Source organism: Meles meles, chromosome 21, assembly GCF_922984935.1.
Source record: "Meles meles chromosome 21, mMelMel3.1 paternal haplotype, whole genome shotgun sequence".
Taxonomy (NCBI): domain Eukaryota; kingdom Metazoa; phylum Chordata; class Mammalia; order Carnivora; family Mustelidae; genus Meles; species Meles meles.
The window spans coordinates 27400905-27425132 of record NC_060086.1 but is presented as its reverse complement, the minus strand read 5'-3'; the positions used below and the strand labels follow the sequence as shown (position 1 = coordinate 27425132).

General features: G+C 39.3%; 2 protein-coding genes across 2 annotated transcripts in view; both read left to right on the top strand.

The window, feature by feature from the left end:
* LOC123933949 (phospholipid-transporting ATPase ABCA3-like) overlaps positions 1-1659 on the top strand; it is a 133634-nt gene extending 131975 nt beyond the window's left edge. Inside the window, 2 exon segments of the mRNA XM_045993739.1 lie at positions 1041-1114; positions 1519-1659. Coding sequence (XP_045849695.1) covers positions 1041-1114; positions 1519-1659 — 215 coding nt within the window.
* An 11980-nt stretch (positions 1660-13639) lies between these two features.
* LOC123933607 (phospholipid-transporting ATPase ABCA3-like) overlaps positions 13640-24228 on the top strand; it is a 189307-nt gene continuing 178718 nt past the window's right edge. Inside the window, exons 1-3 of the mRNA XM_045992947.1 lie at positions 13640-13699; positions 14265-14517; positions 20531-20658. Coding sequence (XP_045848903.1) covers positions 13640-13699; positions 14265-14517; positions 20531-20658 — 441 coding nt within the window. The remainder of the gene's footprint in view (positions 13700-14264; positions 14518-20530; positions 20659-24228) is intronic.

The following is a 24228-nucleotide window of genomic DNA, read 5'->3' as shown; positions in this document are numbered from 1 at the left end:
GAAGAAGAAAAGAAAATATACTAGATGTTCCATTCACATAAAGGTCAAAGGTGGGAAAACTCTACCTCAGTTTTTAGAGGTATATGCATGGTAAAACACCTTTGAAAAAGAAATGTCCACAATAACAATGAAGGTATTGGTAATTTTTTTATAGGGAATAGAGGCTGAGAAGTGGGACAAGGGTGTGTCTGGGTTACTATTACTTGGCCTAAATAGGGTGAATTCATGAGGGTTTGTTTTGAATAATTCATTACACTCCATGTTTCAAATTTTTCACACACAAAAAAGAGCTTTATGGCATCACGGAGGCAATACATGCATTAACATTCACATTAAGAAAATCCACTCACCCTTATGAACATGTATTTTTTACTTTAAAACATGTTGACCCCAGTATCCAATTTGCAACAACCTACAAATTGTGCACTGATAAGTGTAAACACATTTATTTGTTTCAATTAGAAGTGGTTACCACTCTCTTCCCTTTTGCTCCACCAGTGGGTTCTTATTCCCAGTGAACAAAACCAGAACTCACAGCCTGACTTTGGTGACTTACATGTATGATTTCCTCTTTCACAGGGCATGTAATAATGAAAAAGCAAGGAGGCCTTGTCCTGCTCTCCTCCCCACCAAGTACACCGCACATGGATACGTAGCCACACAACCAGAGTGAAAATCCGGCCGGCTCATATTCTCAGCACTATGTTCAGGAATAAAGTCTTTGTAATGTTAGAATTTTAGAAGGCTCAGAGTTTTTACATAGGGTATCAGAGCTGACAATTTTATTGTGCTGGAAAGCCTGCACTCAATAATTGCTATGAATGCCACATAATAAGACTATTTCACCAGGAATAAATCCAAAAGGAATTAACCATGCCATATATATCAAAGAGAGCAGGTTATTTGACCATGTTCCTTTTTGTATTAACAATGTCTATTCATCCCTCTATTGTTAATAATTAAGTTGATGTAGCAATATTTTGGAAATTTAAAATGATATCTGCAAAGATTATTCATCTATCCTGTCTTTCATTTCTTAGATAGTATATTAAAGCAGGAGCATCAAGGGATCCTTACCTACTATATTCCCAGCAAGAACAATAGCTGGGGAAAGGTAATGTAGAAACCATGACCTTCAAACATTACGTACTAAGAAAGCACCAATGGTGGGGGGGGGGGGCGGGTATTTGATATCCAGGTATGTGTAATGGGAGCCTGACCTTGTATGAGGAGCAGAAAAGTAACCTAAAGTATGTTATTTTCCAAAAGTCCCTAGAGTTTAATTGATTTGTTCCTTAAATCCCATTGTTAGTCTATGTCCATCAAGAGAACAGGGATAGAACTGCTTCCTTGGAGATTCTCAACTGTGTTTTCTACATTTTCTTATCTCCCCCTTTCGTCCTCCAACATTAACTTGACAGGACTTGGAGGAAGTGCAAGAGAGGCTTATCTAGGTTGGGCACTGGAAGGGAGGACTATAACGGTAACTGCGCTTTTTTATTGCTGTTGTTACTAAAGGTGTTTGGTATTTTGGAGGATGCTAAAGAGCAATTCAATTTAGAAGACTATTCCATCAGTCAGATAACACTGGAACAAATCTTCCTGGCTTTTGCTAGCCCAGAAAACACAGAAGGTGATTATAAACAAAAGGTACCATGAGATTCACTCCCAACCAGTGACACATGTCTTTCTCAGACTACTCTGTCTACACATGGACACACAGAGGGGCATCACTATGTGTGGGCATTTCTTGGTATAAGTATATTTACATAATAAAGAGCCCCCCCTAAAGAAGAACATATGTCACTCTTTTGTAGATTTACATGAGTGGCCTATGCATGCAGCATGTGCAAATCTAAAGACATTTGTCGAAATTCCTGTTCGTTTTCCTAGAAATATAAAAGAGCGCCATTAATCAGGGTAGGGAAAGGACCTATTCCTCAGCATTCTGCAGTCAAATGCTCTACCACTGAGCTATACCCCCTATTCCTCAGCATTCTGAATGTTTAAACAGAAACATCCAGAAATGGCGGTGCTGTCAAATGGAACAGGTTGAAGAGCATGAGGATTATGTGTCAGTACTCGAGTTATGGCTAAGAGGAGCATTAAGCCTGTATCCCATCATCTTTTCCATGAATACACACATAATTTTATACCAAAAAGGATCTAATTAAAATCAATATCAGAGTTTAAGGGGTAGGGTAAGTTGGGTTGTTATTTCCAAAACTCAAACCAAGAGTCTTCATTTGTAAGGGAATCTTTGTACCAAGACATTTAGAGTCCCAAGAACAGAAAGTAAAACAGTTCTTTAAAAATAGTGTGTTTTCTTTCCTATTCTCATCCCACTTCTGATGAAGAGGGAAAGAAGAAATGAAGTGGAGAAGGAGACAGAGAGCTCTTCCTCAAATCTTGTTTGAGCACATGGATTCCCCCATAAGCCACATGAGAAATCTAATCACTCTCAAGATTCATGGGCAGATGAGTAGGGATGACTGTTGTCCAGTTGCAAGACAGAAGGAGTCCATGAAGCTACTCTATTTTGAGATGGTTTGTTTAAGGTTTCTGTATTCTCATTTGGATTTTGTGAGTAATAAAATGATACCCAGAAGCTATTCTGTGTTTTATTGTTTTTAGGTATAACTGTTTAGGTATAACTCCCATACATGCCATATATTACCAGTGATTTCAGTAATTGCAAAATTTGTTTACAAGGCTTGCCACCTTTAAAAGGGGAGAGGGAACTCATTTGATTAAGTTATTACTTGTATCTAGTCTCACAGGTGGAATCATTAATGACTCTTTTTAATATTCCTTTAATGTGGTACTCTCTTTCACTGTCCCTCCCTATCTTCCAATCCACCTCTTATCTCCCAGCAAGAAACAAACAAAAAATTGTAGGCCAGTTCCTCTACTAAGCACTTTGCATGCATTGCACCATTTAATCCTACTACAAAGCTCTGAAGTAAGTAGTGCAGCTATTATTATCCTCATTGTACATGGGAGACACAGAGGGGTGACAGGTCACCCAGCAAGCAAGCAGGAATATCCCTATGTAGCCATTAAGAGCCTGGAAACCACACAGCAATTTGAACAGGGAGTTCCCTTTCTCTATACCTCCTTATAGCTACTTCAGAGGTTTGTAGTAGGATTAAATGATGCAGTGCTTCCAACGTGCTTAAGAGTTCCAAGAACGCTAATGAATACGGCGGGGCGCCTGGATTGCTCAGTGGTCATGGCCCCAGGGTCCTGGGATTGAGCCCCACATCAGGCTCTCTGCTCAGCGAGAAGCCTGCTTCCTCTTCTCTCTTCCTGCTTGTGATCTCTGTCCATCAAATAAATAAAATATTAAAAAAAAAAAAGAATACACTACGGCTGAGGGAAAATACCCAAGGAAGAAACAAACTTGGAAGAAGACTCTTTCCTAAGGCTGGGATGCAGACCTTTTTTTTTTTATTATTTGTTTATTTACAGCATAACAGTGTTCATTGTTTTGGCATCACACCCAGTGCTCCATGCAGTACGTGCCCTCCCTATTACCCACCACCTGGTTCCTCAACCTCCCACCCCCCCCACCCCTTCAAAACCCTCTGGTTGTTTTTCAGAGTCCATAGTCTCTCATGGTTCATCTCCCCTTCCAGTTTCCCTCAACTCCCTCTCCTCTCCATCTCCCCATGTCCTCCATGTTCTTTGTTATGCTCCACAAATAAGTGAGACCGTATGATACTTGACTCTCTCTGCTTGGCTTATTTCACTCAGCATAATTTCTTCCAGTCCCGTCCATGTTGCTACAAAAGTTGGGTATTCATCCTTTCTGATGGAGGCGTAATACTCCATTGTGTATATGTACCACATCTTCCTTATCCATTCATCCATTGAAGGGCATCTTGGCTCTTTCCACAGTTTGGCGACCGTGGCCATCGCTGCAATAAACATTGGGGTACAGATGGCCCTTTTCACTACATCTGTATCTTTGGGGTAAATACCCAGCAGTGCAATTGCAGGGTCATAGGGAAGCTCTATTCTTAATTTCTTCAGGAATCTCCACCCTGTTCTCCAAAGTGGCTGCACTAACGTGCATTCCCACCAACAGTGTAAGAGGGTTCCCTTTTCTCCACATCCTCTCCAACACATGTTGTTTCCTGTCTTGCTGATTTTGGCCATTCTAACTGGTGTCAGGTGGTATCTCAATGTGGTTTTAATTTGAATCTCCCTGATGGCTAGTGATGATGAACATTTTTTCATGTGTCGGATGCAGACCTTCTTAGAGAAGGTGAAGTTGGTGGGAAGTTCCTTGGCCTTGGGTCAAGGCTTTTCCACACCTTCTGAGCAAGCAGGAAGTGTCCCTGTGGGGGTACAGGCTGCCTAGGCCAGCCAAGAGGGAACTGGCTGGACCTAGCAAGCAGGAACCTTTCTGTGGTTGTTGACCGGCTGGTAGTAGGAAGGGGCACCTGCGAGAGTCACTGAGTATCCACTGTTAATGAGGGTGGGCCTGTAGGTGAATGCTGCGAAATGTCCTCCACATCTGCTGCGGACAGTAGCAAGGTGATAGCAAGAAGAATCAGGGAAAACACCTGAACCTGCAACAATAGCCCTTGGTCCTGCAGGGTCCCTCCAGCACCCGCTCCTGACAAAGCTTAACCTGATCGTTCAAGAGCCCAGCTCCATTTAGCGCTGCGAGGCCGGAACCAGATACCTGGTCTAGTAGGGAAGAGATTTGCCCTGAGTTCAGAACCTGGGCTTCCAACCATCAAGCTACAGTGGAGATGCCTGTTGGCGGGGAGGATGCGCCAAGAGAAGCTGCCACCAACGCCTTGGAGCACATGAGAAAGGTGGGGGGCTGAGGCTCACTGAGTGGCAGGTAAGTCAGGGCAGGGCGCGCAGAGGACGCAGTGGTGGGGGGGGGGGGTCTCCACTTGCTGAGCGCCCACGGGCAAAGGCGGCGCGTGCCATCCGAGCGAGGTGAGTGGCGGCGCATCTTAGATCGGGTCGCTCCGCGTCTGGGCTTTGAGGGGCCCCGGGAGCGGGGTTGCGGGCCTCTGTGCCTGCACCTCCGCAAGTTTTCAGTTGACGCCCACAACCTTGGAGGGCGGCGGCCACTGAATCTCCTGCCACTGGCTACTGGGTGACCGTGACACATGAGGGAGAGGGGAGCCAGCGACAAAGGGAAGCATGGTCGGGTCGTCCAGTGGTGTGCAGAGGCGAAGCGCCTGGGAGCAAGCGAAAGGGCCTGACGTAGGGCCCTCATGGGCCTGGGGCCTGGGGCAGCGTGTGAAGTAAGAGTTTAGTGAGGCCTCACGCTCTGAGGGGTCCCAGGGAGGGTCTGGTGCGCAGGTGGGAGACCCAGACGCCAGCTGGAAAGGCGGTGAAGCCTGAGTGCACGAGGGCTGCAGGGAGTCAGGGGCGGGGGTGGGGACTGGGCAAGTGCGCGCATGCGCGAGGAAGGCGGCGGGACGCGCTCAAGCAGCCGGTGGCGGGGCGGTTGGGTTAAGCGTTGTGAGGAGGCGACGCGAGTCCTACGGAGGTGGAGGTGCGGCCTTGTTGGTTTCGAGGCCTGAGCGGTGAGTGTGGGACCTCCCTACCCCTCTGTATGCTCCCCACATTCCCCCGGGGAGGCGGAAGGTGCTCCCCGGACTGCCCTGAAGGCCGATGGAGCGCAAAGCCCGAAAGTGTGAAAAGCACACAACACCCCAAACCCACAAATACACGGGAACCCTCCACAACCCTCTCGACTCCCCTCCAAAATGATACCCAATTCCCCTTGTGTGTAATATACCTAGTATTACCTATACCTCACTGTCGAATGTCAGGGGCCGCCACACACAGTGTCGACCCTCCACCCTGTTTTGTTGTGTCCCTCCCTGGACCTCACTCCCATCCTTTCCCTCTCCAGGTCCCCCTGCACTGGAGAGTACATCCAGGGCTTCCGGGGGGGGGGGGGGGCGGGGAAGTATCCTCCCCCTCTAAAACCAAAAACAAGCACAGGAAGTGAAAGCCACTTCTCTGGACCCCGAAACACACAGAGAAGCTAAGCAGAGCAAAGTAAACAAAGTTTGTATTTTGGCTGTGCCAAGTATTTGAAAGCCAGGGCTCTGGAGGGTCTAGGCCTGGGGAGTCCAGAATTTATTTGCTGTGTGACTGTCCAGTCAGCTGGAGCTACCGAGTACTGTAGGCTGGGTGACTTGAACACAACCAATGTACTTCTGACAGTTCTGGAAACTGGGAAGTCTCTGATCAAAGCTCCATGCAGATTCAGTGTGTGGTGAGAGCCTGTTTACTGTTTCAGACAGGCATCTTCTCACTGTGTCGGTCACATGGCCCAGGGAGCAAAGGAGCTCTCAGGCGTGTGTCATAAGGGCACTGATCCCATTCATCAGGGCTCCATCCTCCTGACCTAATCACAAGCCACGTGTCCCTGATGGTGATACCATCACACTGGGGTTAGGATTTCAACCTACCAATTTGGGGAGAAGAGGAAGGCACAGACATTCAGATTCTAGCAATGACCTAATAACGTTAATTAGTATCATCGTCTAAAAGAAACTGGATACCACTTGTACCCATCTCTGAGGGTGATTTGAATATTTCAACTGACAGAACCTAGTAAATGTTCCATAAGTAGAGGAAGGGTATGGAAGTTAAGTGCTGCAGGAAGCTCGAGTGTCTTAGTTCTCCTCTGTCAAAGTGGAAATTGCGCTCAACTAAGGTTGACCAGTAGAACACATTGAGTAACTTCTTGAAGTTTGTTCCTGTGGTTCTCTGTGATTAGGCCACGTGTGTTTTCTATTGGTGCCTGTTAGAAGCTAGCTCTACACTCCTACAGAGACTGGAATGGGGTGCTATCTTCCGTGAGGATTACATTTCAAAGGATGACTCCCGGGTCCTTCAGAGAGAGAGTTTGGGGTGGTGAAACAGGTAAGAAGCTTGTAAAAAGAGTTACATATATTTTAGACAGACAAAGGATGAATAATTAAAGGTTTTCTAAAGCAGATACCCAGAGAAAAGGGTGATCAGGACCTACAGCCAGGGAGAGTCGTATATATGGTATTAGTCCCGCTCAGAGGAACATCCAAGCCATCTTGGTCACCTCATTTTATGCAAAGTAGGCAGAAGATTTAAAAGGAAAGATACTTTTGTTTTAGCAGAATTAAGAAAACTGCTGTGTTTCATTCAGAACAGCTCAATGCTTTTCAAAAAAGAAAATGAAGTATAGTGAGTATATGTCTCATTCTAAGAATTTAGGACTATAAGGAATATAACGGCTTAATTTTCAGTAACTCCATTTAATTGTTTTTTTAGAGACCACACATCAGTAGGTTGCCTTAAAACTTTTTAGACACACCAGCTTCATGTGCCTTCAACTTCCTCCTCCTTTCCTTCCCACCCCAGGGTTGCATTCAAGTTTGGGGTGGACAGGAGTGGGCGTGCATTTAGTATTTACGGCCAGATTATTATAGATGAACTGGTTCCTAGCCTGGCTCTTGTGGAGTCAGACCTCCTCTGCCTGAAGATTCCCCCAGATCTGTCCCCGGGGTAGTGAAGAAGGTGGGATGACAGGATATTAAGAAGCTTTGCTTTTCCTCTTTGTGCATAATTTCAAATCATTTGTATTACCCTAGAAAGGTTAACTGGAAAGAACTAGATTTTGTCCTTTTAGGCTTAGGTGTTCCTCTCTCTCTTTGAGACCAGAAAAAAAAATTTTTTTGAATGGGGGATGGGACACTAAAATTGTATGAAGTTGGAAACTTACAGTTAATATTTCAAAATATTACCCAGTATAAGAGTAAGAGAAAGAAGTTCTTGGGTCAGTCAGTACATCAGGTAGTTCTTCACAGATTTATAACCCCCAACATCTGAATAAACGACTAGAAAAATGGTACATGTGCATTGTAGAGAATTCAAGTCTTACAGACATAACAAATTGTAGAATGTGTTAATCTATATTTCACTCTTGAGAGACAAATACTCTCAACAAATTAGAATGTATTCTGCCATTCTTCTTCTCTCTACATAAACTAACATATATATGTATAACTTTACAAAAAAGTATATCAAATAGAATGTTTTTCATCTTTTCCCCCTTCACAATATATTATCCTCCCATGAAAATACAGTTTTTGGTTTTTTTTTGAAAATACAGTTTTTATCCTCCTCTTTGAAACAGATGAATAGGATTTTACTGAAGGGATTGCCATTATTTATGTAATCATTCTGTCTGTGTACATTTTATCTTACTAATTCCAGTGTTCTGGTGAATGATGACCTTTCTGTATGAATCTTTGTTTTGCTGTGGTTTTGCTTTAAACGCCTTTATTGTTAATGTAGCAGACACCTACTTAGTGTCTTTTATCTATCACTGAGGGGTAATATTTACCCTTATGTGAAGCCCTACGTTCTAAAGAAAATTCAAGAATGGCATAATTGCACCATTAGAAGACTGTATGAATTATAAATTGATGTTATGCCATTATCATGTAAACAAAACACCTGCATTGCCGTTTTGAATAAGGTTAGTCTTGTATTAATTGAGGTGTTCAGGATTGCAGTCTTTAAATAAATAATGGGCAATGCACTAGGCTTCATGTTGTTTGGGACCCAAAGGAAAATGACACTATCCCCACTATAAGGCTGTCAAAGGTGTCTTGTCACAATCTTAATGTTAAAGATTGTTTTTTAGCCTCTGTGCTTAGTATATAGGAGCTATAATGATATTAAAATTTTTTTCACTTGAAGTATAATTTAAATAATATGGAATGCCCAGGTTTTGAGTGACAGTTTGATCAGTTTTGAAAAATGTATACCTCTGTGAAGACACAGACCATTTGTATCACAACAGAGAATATCCTCCTGCCCCTTTGTTTTCCCACCACCACTCACCCTGGACACCCTAACCCTTGATAGGATTTTGCCTTTTCCGGGTATTCCATATGAATGCAGTCATGTGGGATGTACATTTTGTGCCTGGCTTTTTCTTCTTATACCCTTTCTCACATCCTCCCATACCTAGAGTACTGCTCTGTTTATGTCTCTGTAATTTTGTATGACTTGTATATATATTTTAAATAGGAGATCTTTATCAGATACATGTATTGTGAATATTTTCTTTTTCTGGCTTGCCTTTTGGTTTTCTTAGTGTCTTTTGAAGAGTATAAGTTTTTTTGTATTACTTACATCCAGTTTATTTTTCTTTTGTGTCCTAAGTCAGAAATCTTCACATACCAGATTTTGAGGATTTTCTCCTGTTTTCTTTTGAAAGCTTTAATTTTTAGGCTTTTAATATAGATCTGTGATATTTTTAGGGTTCATTTTTGTGTGTGGTATGAGGTAAGATCAGTGCTCATTTTTTTTTCCATACATATACCCAGTTGTCCTAGCACCATTTTTTGAAGTCTTTTCTTTACCTGTTGAATTTCCTTGGTAATTTGTAGAAAATAATTGACCACAGTTATGTGGATCATAATATATGATTGTATTTCTGGACCCTAACCTGTGTTGTTGATCTGTTTCTGTCTCTCCACCAATACCACACTATTTTTTTTCTATTTTTTGGTGCTTATTTCCCCCTTCCATTTAGAGAGATTAGCCCTTTGCCTATTAGTTGCTAGTTTTCTCAGTTTGTCATTTGTTTCTTTAATTTACTTATGTTAACCGCACAAAACGTACTTTTAAAACATGTTATTTTATGGAACTTGTATTGCTAGTGGATTTTAATTCATGGAGTCTTTTCCCACTCCCACATTTTATCTGTTTCCAGATGACTATTCATTTATTCCAGCAACATTTTTTAAAAAATACATCTTTTACCCAGTGAATTCAATGTTACCTACAACATATCCTGAATTTCTGTATGAACTTTGGTTTATTTCCAGACTTTGTATTTGGTTCCATTTCTCTGGCTTACAATTAGTGTACTAGTAACACTTTTTCTTTTTTTTTTTTTTTTAAACTAGGCTCCACAGGAGCCCAGTGCAGGGCTTAAACTCAGGACCTTGAGATCAAGACCTGTGCTGAGATCAAGCATCAGATGCTTAACCACCTGAGCTACCCAGTTACCCCTACCACCCATTTTTTTAAAAGATTTATTTATTTATTTATTTGACAGAGAGAGAAATCACAAGTAGGCAGAAGTAGGCAGAGAGACAGGCAGATAGAGAGGGAGAAGCAGGCTCCCTGCTGAGCAGAGAGCCTGATGTGGGGCTCAATCCCAGGACCCTGGGATCATGACCTGAGCCGAAGGCAGAGGCTTAACCTACTGAGCCACCCAGGCGTCCCAGCTACCACCCATTTTTTAAAAATTTTATTTTTTTATAAACATATAATGTATTTTTAACCCCAGGGGTACAGGTCTGTGAATCACCAGGTTTACACACTTCACAGCACTCACCATAGCACATACCCTCCCCAATATCCATAACCCCACCTCCCTCTCCCGACCCCCCTTCCCCCAGCAACCCTTAGTTTGTTTTGTGAGATTGAGTCACTTATGGTTTGTCTCCCTCCCAATCCCATCTTGTTTCATTGATTATTTTCCTACACCCCAAACCCCTCATGTTGCATCTCCACTTCCTCATATCAGGGAGATCATATGATAGTTGTCTTTCTCCGATTGACTTATTTCACTAAGCATGATACCCTCTAGTTCCATCCACGTTGTCGCAAATGGCAAGATTTCATTTCTTTTGATGGCTGCATAGTATTCCATTGTGTATATATACCACATCTTCTTTATCCATTCATCTGTTGATGGACATCTAGGTTCTTTCCATAGTTTGGCTATTGTGGACATTGCTGCTATAAACATTCAGGAGCATGTGCCCCTTTGGATCACTACATTTGTATCTTTAGGGTAAATATCCAGTAGTGCAATTGCTGGGTCGTAAGGTAGTTCTATTTTCAACGTTTTAAGGAACCTCCATGCTGTTTTCCAGAGTGGTTGCACCAGCTTGCATTCCCACCAACAGTGTAGGAAGGTTCCCCTTTCTCCGCATCCTCGCCAGCATCTGTCATTTCCTGACTTGTTAATTTTAGCCATTCTGACTGCTACCACCCATAGAGACTTTATAGTATGTTTTAGCATCTGGTAGAGCTAAAGTTCACCTCATTAATCTTATTTTTCAGTATTTTCCTAGCTGTTCTTTATTACCTTTCCAAATAACTTTAGAATGAAAGGATACTTACTGGTTATTATTTTCATTGGGGTAACATTAAATAGATGTGGACTTTGGAGAAAAATGACATATTTATGATTTTGGATCATCCTATTGAAAAAAAAGGAATATTTTTCTAACTGTTCAAATCTATTTCTGAGTTTTACAAGAGAGGTTTATTTATTTTTAAAGATTTTATTTATTTATTTGAGAGAGAGAGACAGAACAGAGCATAGAGGGAGAGTGAGAGGGAGCAGCAGACTCCCCACTGGACAGACTGACTGACGTGGGGCTCAGTCCCAGGACCCAGAGATTGTGTCCTGAGCTGAAGGCAGATGCTTCACTGAATAAGTCACCCAGGCACCCCTATAAGAGGCCTTTAAAGTTTTCTTCATATAAACCTTGCACATTTTTTATTACATTTATTTCTAAGTATTTTGTCTTTTTGTTGCCATTATAAACTGGAGTAGTCTCTTTATGTCTTGTAATGAGTTTTTTGTTTATAAGTTCTGTATATATGAAAGTTACTGGTTTTTATGTTATATATGTCACTATAAGTAAGTAAAGTTTTATATCCTATGAAAATTCAAAAGATTGATTTTTTTTTTAATTTAAGTTTTAGTTAACATGCAATGCAATATTGGTCTCAGGAGTAGAATTCAGTGAATCATCACTTATATACAACACCCAGTGGTCATCACAAGTGTACTCTTTAATACCCATCACCCTTCTAGCCCATTCCCACCTACCTCCCTCCATCAACCCTCAGTTTATTCTCTATCTTTAAGAGTCTCTTATGGTTTATTTCCCTCCCCCCCCACTGTCTACTTCCCATATGTTCATCTGTTTTCTTTCTCTGACTGACTTATTTCACTTAGCATAATACTTTGGAGTTCTATCCACGTCATTACAAATGGGAAGATTTCATTCTTTTTGATGACTGAATAATATTCCATTGTATATTTATACCATATCTTCTTTATCCATTCATCAGTTGATGGACATGTGAACTCTCTCCATCACTTGGCTATTGTTGATAATGCTGCTATAAAGATCAGGGTGCATGTAGACCTTCAAATCTTTATGTTTCTGTCCTTAAAAAGATTGAATTTTTTGTTTTTCACATTGGTTTTCTTGGGTCAAGCAATTATATCTGCAGGTAGAGGGAGTTTTACTCTTGTTTTGTCTGATTTCATTGTCTAAAATCCTTAATACGTCGTTAACCTGTAGTGGGAATAGTAGCCATCATTATTTTTTCTAAAGTGGGGTGTATATATATTTTACTATATTAGGACGTATTCATGAATTCCAATTCGTTTTTAAGTGGTTTTAATCAGGAATAGAAGTTAAATTTTGTCAGAGGCCTTTTTAAGAAGGTAATTATAAGACTTTTCCATGTGAGATATATTAACATGGTGAGTTCCAGGATAGATTTTCTAATAGTGAACCATCTTTTTTTTCCTGGAATAAATGCCACTTGCTTATAGTGTAATTTTTTTAATACTTGGATTATATTTTGTAGTATTTAGAATATCTCATTGATATGTAAGTAGAATTATGTTGTTTCTTTGGGGGGAGTTAGGTTTGCTTCCTAAAAATAATTTGATTGTTTCACTTCTGTGCTCTTGAAAGCTTAAGTAGTGTTGGAATTATCTGATTATCGAAGGTTTGACAGAATTTCCCTATGCTTTGATGGAGCATTTCTTAGATCATCTTTCTGTTTCTTCAGTGAAAATTCATCTGTTTTATATCTCCATGAGGATAAATTTTGGTATAAAAATTGAGGTTCCAGATGACTGTATAAGCTTCTTTCTGTGAGATATCATCGAGCTCTGGCAAGGACAAAGGAGGGCACAAGAATGGTGGTCTCCCCGCTTACATTCCGTAGGGCCACGTGCTTAGCCTCTAAGTGTGTGAAACCTTATGTCTGTCCCTCAGATTGAAACTATAGACTAAGTAAATAGGCCTATTTCAGGAAAACTGAACTTGTTTTGCAGTCTCCTGTCAATGCAGTGCCCTGGCATTGGTGGTCTGCCAAGAATTATCTTTCCACTTGTTACAGCCCCGTGGATTTAGGTTTTTTTTGTATTACAAGTATTTATATTGGTGTATTCATGGATATTTTCCTTATTGCATGTACATATGTGTTTTATTTGGCTAAATATATCATTGTGAAACCATTCACACCATCATTCTGTGAAAGAATTAGGATTCAGCCCTCATACCTTCAGGCACATAACTATTTGGAGAAATGGAACCACATCTTATATTTTAAATGTATTAGAAGTTCATTAGACATCAAGTAAACAAATACAAAAATGGAAACACGATGATTTTATTTCCAATATGTAATTTTTCCTGCTATCAATATTTGAGGCTGATTAAGAAGAAAATTAGGAGAAAGAAGTAATTCTGTTATTTGCTTGATGTTCACGTTATTAGGTGACTTAATATTATAAAACCTTTCCTCTACCCCTGGAGGTGAATTGTAGAGAATGGATTTGTTGACATTCAACCAATTTGCAGTGCTCCTCTGGAAAAATTTTACCTTAAAGGTGGGTAAAGGCATCTGTGTAAAATGTTCATAAATGGCCATTTGTTGCAGTTCAGGGTTGTGTGTGTATGTGTGTATACATACTTTTGAAAAAATCAGTTCCAGAGCTCTAAGGTAGCTCTTCCAAATGTATAAAACTGAGTTAATCAGTAGAATAGTATGGCCTATAAGAAAGTTGGGAACAGGGGGCGCCTGGGTGGCTCAGTGGGTTAAGCCTCTGCCTTTGGCTCAGGTCATGATCTCAGGGTCCTGGGATTGAGCCCTGCATTGGTTGTGGTGGGCGGGGGGGGGGGGGGTCGTCTCTGCTCAGCGGGGAGCCTGCTTCCCTCTCCCCCTCTGCCTGCCTCCCTGCCTACTTTTCATTTCTCTGTCAAATAAATAAAATCTTTATTTAAAAAAAAAAAAGAAAGTTGGGAGGGATGGAGGTGAAGGTGGAACGAGACAGTCTGGGAAGTACTTGGCTGTTCCAGAGTAAAATTGTCAGGCATTTAATATCATAAACTATTCATTTGCATTGAATGTGTGTCCTTAAATTAATTAACACCATCTTCTTGTTTCTCTTCTAGAGGAGGCAGTTCTTTACTTTAACGTTGGAAGTCTTAACAGCACTGGTGTTCCCAGTGATGATTTTGGTATTCCGTACACACATTGCTATAAAAGTTGTTGGACCTTATAGTTATCCTCCTCAGCCCATCAATTCTTTGCCTTCTTTCCTCAAAAATCCTGAAGAGTGGGAATTGACTTATGTGCCTTCTAATATTGATGTGATACAGGAGATCATTGAGAATGTAAAGAGGAATCTGAACACCAGTATAAAAGGTTAGAAATTAAGGTTTTCTGTAGCACTTACAAAATAAATTGTTTTTCAGTGGAGATAAAGCAGTGTTTTTTAAAAGAATAAAAGTAAAGGAGTCACAATTTTAAATTTTAATTTCCTAATTTTGAATTCCCAGTTTTTAAACTTGCAGTGTAACTCTAAAGACAATGTGGTATTGGTGGAGGGATAGACACATAGATAAATGAAACAATACAGGCATACCACAGGTTCAGTTTCAGACCACTGCAGTAAATCTAGTCAAATGCATTTTTCATTTCCCAGTGCATATAAAAGTTATGTTTACACCATACTGTAGTCTGTTAAGTATGCTGTCACATTAGGTCTAAAAAAGCAACTCATACCTGAACTTAAAAATACTTTATTACTAAAAAATACTATCATCTGAGGTTTCATCAAGTCATAATCACTGATCACATATCACCATACAAATATAATAATGATGAAAAAGTTTGAAATATTGCAAAAATTACCAAAATGTGACATATAGATGAAATGAGTTAACGCTGTTGGAAAATGGTATCACTAGACCTGCTTGACTCAGGGTTGCCACAGACCTTCAATTTTTAAAAAACACAGTATCTGCAAAGTGCAATAAAACAAGTTATACCTGTGGAGAATACAGAGGTAGAACTATACAAATATGCCAAAATACTGTTTACAATAGTGGAAGGATAGGTTTTTCAACAAATAGTGCTAAACAATTGGACATCAGTAGCCAAAACAATGAAACCTCACATCAAAATGGATCACAGGTCTAAAAGAATCTACATCACAGATCTAAAAAAAATACATCTGACTTCAGCTCAGGTCATGGTCTCAGGGTCTTGGGATCGAGCCCCATGTCAGGCCCTCTGCTTAGCCGGGACTCTGCTTCTCCCTCTCCCTCTGCCTGCTGCACTGCCTGCTTTTGCTCTCTCTATCTCTCCGTCAAATAAATATATAAAATCTTTAAAAAAATAAAAATAAAAAAAGTAAAATGATAAAAAATTTCGGAGAGAACAGAAAATCTTTGTGACTTCATAAAGAGTTAGTTGAAGGATTCTTAGACACCATTCATGAAAGAAAAAAATGAAAAATTTTAAAATTTTAAAAAAATTTTAAAAAAATAATATATAATATTATTATTTGCTCTTGGGGTTAAAATATGCATGCATAATTTTTCACAATCAACTTAGAACATTTTACTACTTTCTTTTCATATCTACACAAGTGAAAAGTATACCATAAAGTGTTGTGATTTATGAACGTATTTTAAAGAACTTAAGAAAACTGTTTACCCAGATATTTACCATAGCTCTTGTTTGTAACCTCATTTTTTTTATTATGTTCAGTTAGCTACCATATAGTACATTGTTAGTTTTTGATGTAGTGTTCAGTGATTCATCAGTTGCATATAACACCCAGTGCTCATTACAGCATGTGCCCTCCTTAATATCCATTACCAGCGACCTCATCCTTCAACCCCCTCCCCTCTGAAACCTTCAGTTTGTTTCCCGGAGTTCATACTCTCTCATGGTTTGTCTCCCTCTCTGATTTCCCCCCTTCAGTTTTCCCTCCCTTCACCTATAGTCTTCAGTGCTATTCCTTATGTTCCACATATGAGTGAAACCATATGTTAACTGTCTTTCTCTGCTTGACTTATTTTACTTACCATAATCCTCTCCATTTCCTTCCATATTGGTGCAAATGGCTGGTATTCATCCTTTCTGATGGCTGAGTAATATTCCATAGTATATATGGACCATATCTTCTTCATCCATTCATCTGTTGAAGGACATCTTGGCTCCTTCCACTGTTTGGCTATTGTGGACATTGCTGCTATGAACATTGGGGTGCATATGCCCCTTCTTTTCACTACATCTGCATCTTTGAGGTAAATACCCAGTAGTGCAATTGCTAGGTCATAGGGTAGCTCTATTTTGAACATCCTGAAGAACCTCCATACTGTTTTCCAGAGTGCCTATACCAGCTTGCATTTCCACCAACAGTGTAAGAGTGTTCACCTTTCTCCACGTCTTTGCCAACACTTGTTTCCTGTCTTATTAATTTTTGCCATTCTAACTGGTGTAAGGCGGTATCTCAATGTGGTTTTGATTTGAATTACCCTGATGGTTAGTGATGTTGAACACTTTTTAATTTTTTTTTTCTGTTAGCCATTTGTATGTCTTCTTCTTCTTCTTCTTCTTCTGCCCATTTTTTGACTGGATTATTTCTTTTTTATGGGTGTTGAGTTTGAGAAGTTCTTTATAGATCTTGGATACTGGCCCTTTGTCTGTAGTGTCATTTGCAAATATCTTCTCCCATTCTGTGGGTTGCCTCTTAGTTTTGTTGACTGTTTCCTTTGCTGTGCAGAAGCTTTTTATATTGATGAAGTCAATATACAAGTTCATTTTCGGGGCACCTGTGTGGCTCAGTCATTAAGTGTCTACCTGTGGCTCAGGTCATGATCCCAGAGTCCTGGGATCGAGCCCCACATTGGGCTTCCTGCTCCGTGGGAAGCCTGCTTCTCCCTCTCCCATTCCCCCTGCTTGTGTTCCCTCTCTGACTGTCTCTTTCTTTGTCAAAAAATAAAAACTTTTTAAAAAACGTTCATTTTTGCTTTTGTTTCCTTTGCCTTTGGAGACCCATCATAAAAGAAGTTGCTGTGGCCAATTTCAAAGAGGTTACTGCCTATGTTCTCCTCTAAAATTTTGATGGATTCCTGTCTCACAGTGAGGTCTTTCCTCCATTTAGTTTATCCTTATGTATGGTGTAAGAGAATGGTCTAGTTTCATTCTTCTGTATGAGCTGTCCAGTTTTCCCACATGATTTATTGAAGAGACTGTCTTTTTTCCATTGGATATTTTTTCCTGATTTGTCAAAAGATTAGTTGACCATAGAGTTGAGGGTCCATTTCTTGAGGCTCTATTCTGTTCCATTGATCTATGTGTCTGTTTTTGTGCCACTACCATGCTGTCTTGATGATCAGAGCTTTGTAACATGGCATAAAATCAGACAAAGTGATGCCCCCAGCTTTGTTTTTGAATTTCCAAGTTCCAGGTTTCCTCTTCTATCATTTTCCCTCTTTCTGAAGAACTTTAGCAATTTTTTAGAAAAGGTCTACTGAAAATGAATTCCCTTTGTTTTCCTTCATGTAAGAATGTCTTTAATTCATCTTCATTCCTAAAGATTATTTCATTTGGTATAAAATTTGGGGTTGACAGTCCTCTTGACATATTTTAAAAATATTTTTCACCATGTCCTCATATCAGGGAGATCATATGATAGTTGTCTTTCTCCGATTGACTTATTTCACTAAGCATGATACGCTCTAGTTCCATCCACGTCGTCGCAAATGGCAAGATTTCATTTCTTTTGATGGCTGCATAGTATTCCATTGTGTATATATACCACATCTTCTTTATCCATTCATCTGTTGATGGACATCTAGGTTCTTTCCATAGTTTGGCTATTGTAGACATTGCTGCTATAAACATTCGGGTACACGTGCCCCTTCGGATCACTATGTTTGTATAAGAGACTATGGACTCTGAAAAACAACCTGAGGGTTTTGAAGGGTCACGGGTGGGAGATTGGGGGAACAGGTGGTGGGTAATAGGGAGGGCACGTTTTGCATGGAGCACTGGGTGTTGTGCAAAAACAATGAATACTGTTACGCTGAAAAAAATAAATGAAATGGAAAAAAAAATATTTTTCAGTTTCTTCTGACCTCATTGGTTTTTGAAAAGAATCTTGTTTTGAAAAGAATCCTTGTTTTCTTGTAGGTGATGTATCATTTCTCTCTGGCTGCTTTCAAGATATTTTCTGTCCTTATTTGTCAAAACTATGATTATGATATGTCTAAGTATGGATTCTTTTGGTTTATTCTGTTAGGGGTTTACTGAGCATTTTGAATCTATAAGTTTCTGTCTTTCACCAAATTTGGAGAGTTTTCAACAATTATTTCTGAAAGTCATATTGTCCCATAAATAAATCTGGAATTTAAATAAAAACTTTTTTAAAAGGATATAGAAAAAGAATTAAAAACATGGATGCATTAAAACATAAAAATCTAGTCATCAAAAGAAAATCTTATCACCACAAAAAAACTGAAAGGAAAGCCACAAACTGGAGAAATATACCTAGATTCACATTACCCAACCCCACCACCTTTTGGTTCACATTACCCACAATCCACCACCTTTTGGTAGGTAGGTACAGAGACTTGAATTCAGGGAGACAGAGCTGTGGATACAGTGGTGAGGAAGGAGCTGGCTTACAGAGCGAAATGCAAAATCAGAGGTTTTAGAGGTCTGCTACTGTGGGGGATGTGAACTTACTACAATGCTTACTACAAAACTTACTACAATGCTACAGTAATTAAAACAGTGTGGCACAGGCATAAGAACAGGAATAGACCAATGATATAAAATTGAGAGTCTAGAAGTCCACATATTTATGGCCAATTTCTGAAAATGGTGCAAAGTACTACTAAAGATACAAGTGTAGTGATCCAAAGGGGCACATGCACCTGAATGTTTATGGCAGCAATGTCCACAATAATCAAACTATGGAAAGAACCTAAATGTTCCTCAAAAGATGAATGGGTAAAGAAGATGTGAAAATACATGTGTGTGTGTGTGTGTGTGTGTGTGTGTGTGTGTGTGTATTTAAGAATCTGTTTGAGTTTTTTCCCATTTTTTCCCCTCTCTTGTTCCGATTAGGTGATGTCTACTGATCTGTCTTCACTGACTCCTTCCTCTGTTATCTCTGTACAGCTGTTGAGCCATCAAATGTGTTATTTTTTTCAAAAGCACAGTTTGAAGTGATCTCTGCCTCCTGATTTATCTTGTTTTGAGACAGATTTTATGGGTCCCTGGCTGGCTCAGTTGGTAGAGCCTGACTCTTGCTTTCAGGGTTGTGAGTTCAAGCAAGCCCCACATTGGGTGTGGAGCCTGCTTTAAAAAAAAAAAAAAGAAAAGAAAAGAAACCGCTAAACAGCTTTTTGAGATCTAAAACACATACCATATATTCACCCATTTAAAGCATACAATTCAGTGGCTTTTGATATATGCACAGAGTTATGTATCCACTACCACAATCAATTATAGGGCATTTTTGTCACCAAAAATAAACTCTGGAACCTTCAGTCATATTATAAATTATAATTTTCCATCCCAACAGGATTAGGAAAACACTAATCTAAATCTACTTTCAGTCTCTATAGATTTGCCTACCTTTTATGTAAATGGTTTATATATAAAATTTTTATTTAAATTCTATATACATGGAAGTTGTTGTCTTTTGTGACTGGTTTTTTCCACTTATCATAATGTTTTCAAGGTTCATCTATGTTGTAGTTTGTATCAATACTTCATTACTTTTCATTGTCAGGTGGTAGCCCATTGAATGGATATACTGCATTTACTTTGTATATCCTTCATCAGTTGATGGACATTTGGGTTGTTTCCACCTTTTCTTTTGCCTGTTATAAATTGTACTGCTATGAACATTCATCTCTAAGTTTTATATAGACATATGTTTTCATTTCTTTTGGTTATATACATAAGAGTGGAATGAATATGCCCTGTAGTAACGATGTTTAACTTTTTGAGGGGATACCAAAAGTTCTTATCTAAAATTATCTAAAATTGTTTTACTATTTTATACTCTGATCAGCAGTATATGAAGGTTCCAGTTTTTCCATGTTCTCACCAGCAGTTGATCATGAGTCTTTTTAATTATAACTATCTCAGTGGATTTGAATTGGTATTTCATCGTAATTTTGATTTGCATTTCACTTATGACAAATGGCTTGTCTTTATATATATTTTATAGTGATTTTTATTTAAAATTAAAGTAAAAATTGTTTTGAACCCAGTATCCATTAAGTAGTTATGATACCAATATTTGAAAAACAGTGTTTTAAAGTTTATAGTATTAGGATAAGATTTTATCCATGTATTCCCCCTCAGGAGGATATTCCCATTATAATGAACATAATCTTTTCTACAGTTCGAGGGTTTGCTTCAGAAATGGAGCTTGAGAACTACATTAAGCATGACTATGGATCTCATAAAGTACTGGCTGCCATCATTTTTGACTCTCACTTCAGAAGCAGCAGTGACCCTCTGCCACTTCAGGTGAGAATATTATATTAGAGTTTTCTAATACATAGTTTTCTAGTAGTTGTACTTCCAGTTTCTAGGATGACTTTGCTATTACTAACCCAATTTTATGGATGAAGCAACCAATCTCCCCAATATCAAACTATGATAGAACAAGAATGTGAATCCAGATCTGAGTAACTAATTTCTGTGCTGTTAATTGTTGGACTATGATAGGAACTATACACAGAAGGCCTTAGACTCATGGGAAACATTGACTACTCAGGCATTGCTTCTGGTTATATGAAGAGTGATGAAACAAGCTACAGAGCAGATGCATTTTCACTAACAAGGAATGTTAGTGAAAGCATGTAAAAGACAAAAAAATTCTTTTTCTTTGAATGAAACTCATAACTTAAGTCCTTTCATAAATGAACAGAAAAAAGTCTAAGGCTCAGCCACATTGATTCAGAACTAGGATATCCATAAGCACTGAGAAAAGATCTGATTATAGCATAGCCTGTGGAAAGGAGAAAGAAATACAGTGCCTTGAACTTGGTGTCTGCTTATCAGATCTTGTTAGGCATTCTGTCCTGGTGGTGATAGAAATAAATTATCAATCTATAATTTCTAGACATGGAGCCAAGTTCTATGTTTATAATGCAGATGCATGTTAGTAGAAGGTAAAATTAATAAAACTTCTGGAGGGAGACAAACCATAAATGACTCTTAATCTCACAAAACAAACTGGGGGTTGCTGGGGGGAGGTGGGATTGGGAGAGGGGGAGCGGGCTATGGACATTGGGGAGGGGAGGCGAACCATGAGAGACTATGGACTCTGAAAAACAACCTGAGGGTTTTGAAGGGTCAGGGGTGGGAGGTTGGGGCAACCTGAGGGTTTTGAAGGGTCAGGGGTGGGAGGTTGGGGGAACAGGTGGTGGGTAATGGGGAGGGCACGTTTTGCATGGAGCACTGGGTGTTGTGCAAAAAGAATGAATACTGTTATGCTGAAAAAATAAATAAAATGGAAAAAAAAATAAAAAAAAATAAAACTTCTGGTAAGACAATGTATATTCTTTCTGTATGTCCCATCCTTCCCTGACTCCATGCTTCCGTACCAACTTCCTTCCATTTACTAAGTCAGAATTATCCATATGCTGTCTGCAGAAACTTGGCAGGCTAGAAAAGAGTAGAAGGAAATATTCAACATACTGAGTGGGGGAAAGTCTGCAGCCAGGAATACTTTATCTATCAAGGCAGTCATTCAAAACAGAAGGAGAAAGAAAGAGGTTATCAAAACCTGAAGGAGTTCATGACCACTAACCCAGCCCTGTAAGAAATTTTAAGGGGGATTCTTTGAGTAAAGAAGAAAAAAGAACAAAAGCAACAAAGACTAGAAAGGACCAGAGAACATCACAAGAAACACCAACTCTACAGGTTAACGCAATGGTACTTGCATATCTTTCACTAATTGTAGTACATTTGTATCTTTCACTAATTGCTGTGAATGTAGATGGACTAAATGATCCAATTAAAAGGCATAGGGTATCCAAATGGATTTTAAACAAGATCCATCTATATGCTGTGTACAAGAGACTCATTTTAGACCTAAAGACATCTCCATATTGAAAATGAGAAGACAGAGAACCATCTCTCACGCTAATGGATGTCACAAGAAAACAATAGCCATACTTACTTCAGAAAAACTAGGTTTTAAACCAAAGATGTAAGAAGACATAAAGAAGGGATTTATATTATAATTAAGGGGTCTTTTCATCAGGAAGATCTACCTATTGTAAATATGCCCCCAGCTTGGGAGCTTCCAAATATATAAGTTAATTAATAAACATAAGGAAACTCATTGATAATACAATAATTGTAGGAGACTTTAACACCCCACTCACAGCAATGGACAGATCATTGAAGTTCAACAAGAAAACAGTGGCTTTGAATGGCAGATGGACTTAACAGATATACTCTGAACATTTCATCCTAAAGCAGTAGAATACACTTCTTTTCAAGTGCACATGGAACATTCTCCAGAATAGATCATATACTGGGTCACAATTCAGCCCTCAACTTGTACAAAAAGATGAACCCCACAGCACTATGAAACTGGAAGTGAGCCACAGGAAAAATTTGGAAAGACCACATATACATGGAGACTAAAGAATGAATGGGTTACCCAGGAAATTAAAGAAGAATTTAAAAAAATATATGGAAGCAAATGAAAATGAAAACAATTCCAAACCTTTGGAATGTAGCAAAGGCAGTCCTAAGAAGGTAGTATATTGCAATACAGGTCTACCTCAAGAAGCAAGAAAAGTCTGAAATACACAACCTAACCTTACATCTAAAAGAGCTAGAAAAGGAATAGCAATAAAGCCTAATGACAGCAGAAGGGAAATAGCAAAGATTAGAGCAGAAATAAATGATACAGAAACAACAATAAAACAGAACAGATTAATGAAACTAATTAGCTTCTGCTTTGAAAGAATTAATAAAATTGATAAACGCCCAGCAAGACTTAACAAGAACAAAAGAGATGGGGTGCTTGGGCGGCTCAGTCAGTTAAGTGTCTGCCTTCAGCTCAAGTAATGAATCCAGGGTCCTAGGATCGAGTCCCGTGTCAGGCTCTCTGCTCAGCAGGAAGCCTACTTCTTCCTCTCCCTCTGCCTGCCACTCTCTCTGCTTGTGCTTTCTCTCAAGTAAATAAATAAAATTTTTTTAAAAAGAGAGAGGACCCAAATAGACAAAATCATGTATGAAAGAGATCACAACCAAACCCAGAGAAATACAAAGAATTATCAGAGAATACCATGCAAAATGATATGCTAAGAAACTGGGTAGTCTGAAAGAAATGGATAAATTCCTGGAAACCTACAAACTACCAAAACTGAGACAGGGAGAAATAGAAAGTTTGAACAGATGTATAATCAGCAAAAAAAAAAATTGAATCAGTAATCAGAAATCTAAAAAAACCAAAGTCCAAAGCCAGATAGGTTCCCAGGGAAATTCTACCAGACATTTAAAGAAGAGTTAATATCTGTTTTCCTCAAAACAGTTCCAAAAAATAGAAATGGAAGGAAAACTTGCAAACTCATTTTACAAAGCCACCATTACCTTGATTCCAAAATCAAAGACCGTACGAAAAAGAAAAATTACAGGGCAATATCCCCGATAAACATGGATGCCAACATTCTCACCAAGATACGAGCCAATAGCATCCAACAGTACATTAAAAGAATTATTCACCGGGGCACCTGGGTGGCTCAGAGGGTTAAAGCCTCTGCCTTCAGCTCAGGTCATGATCCCAGGGTCCTGGGATCGAGCCCCACATCGGGCTCTCTGCTCAGTGGGGAGCCTGCTTCCTCCTCGATCTCTGCCTGCCTCTCTGCCTACTGTGATCTCTCTGTGTCAAATAAATGGATAAAATCTTTAAAAAAAAAAAAAGAATTATTCACCACGATCAAGTGGGATTTATTCCTGGATTCCAGGGATGGTTCAGTATTTGCAAGTCAATGAACATGATACACCACATTAATGAAAGAATAAAAACCATATGATTCTCAATAGATGCAGAAAAAGCATTTACCTTTTCAGGTT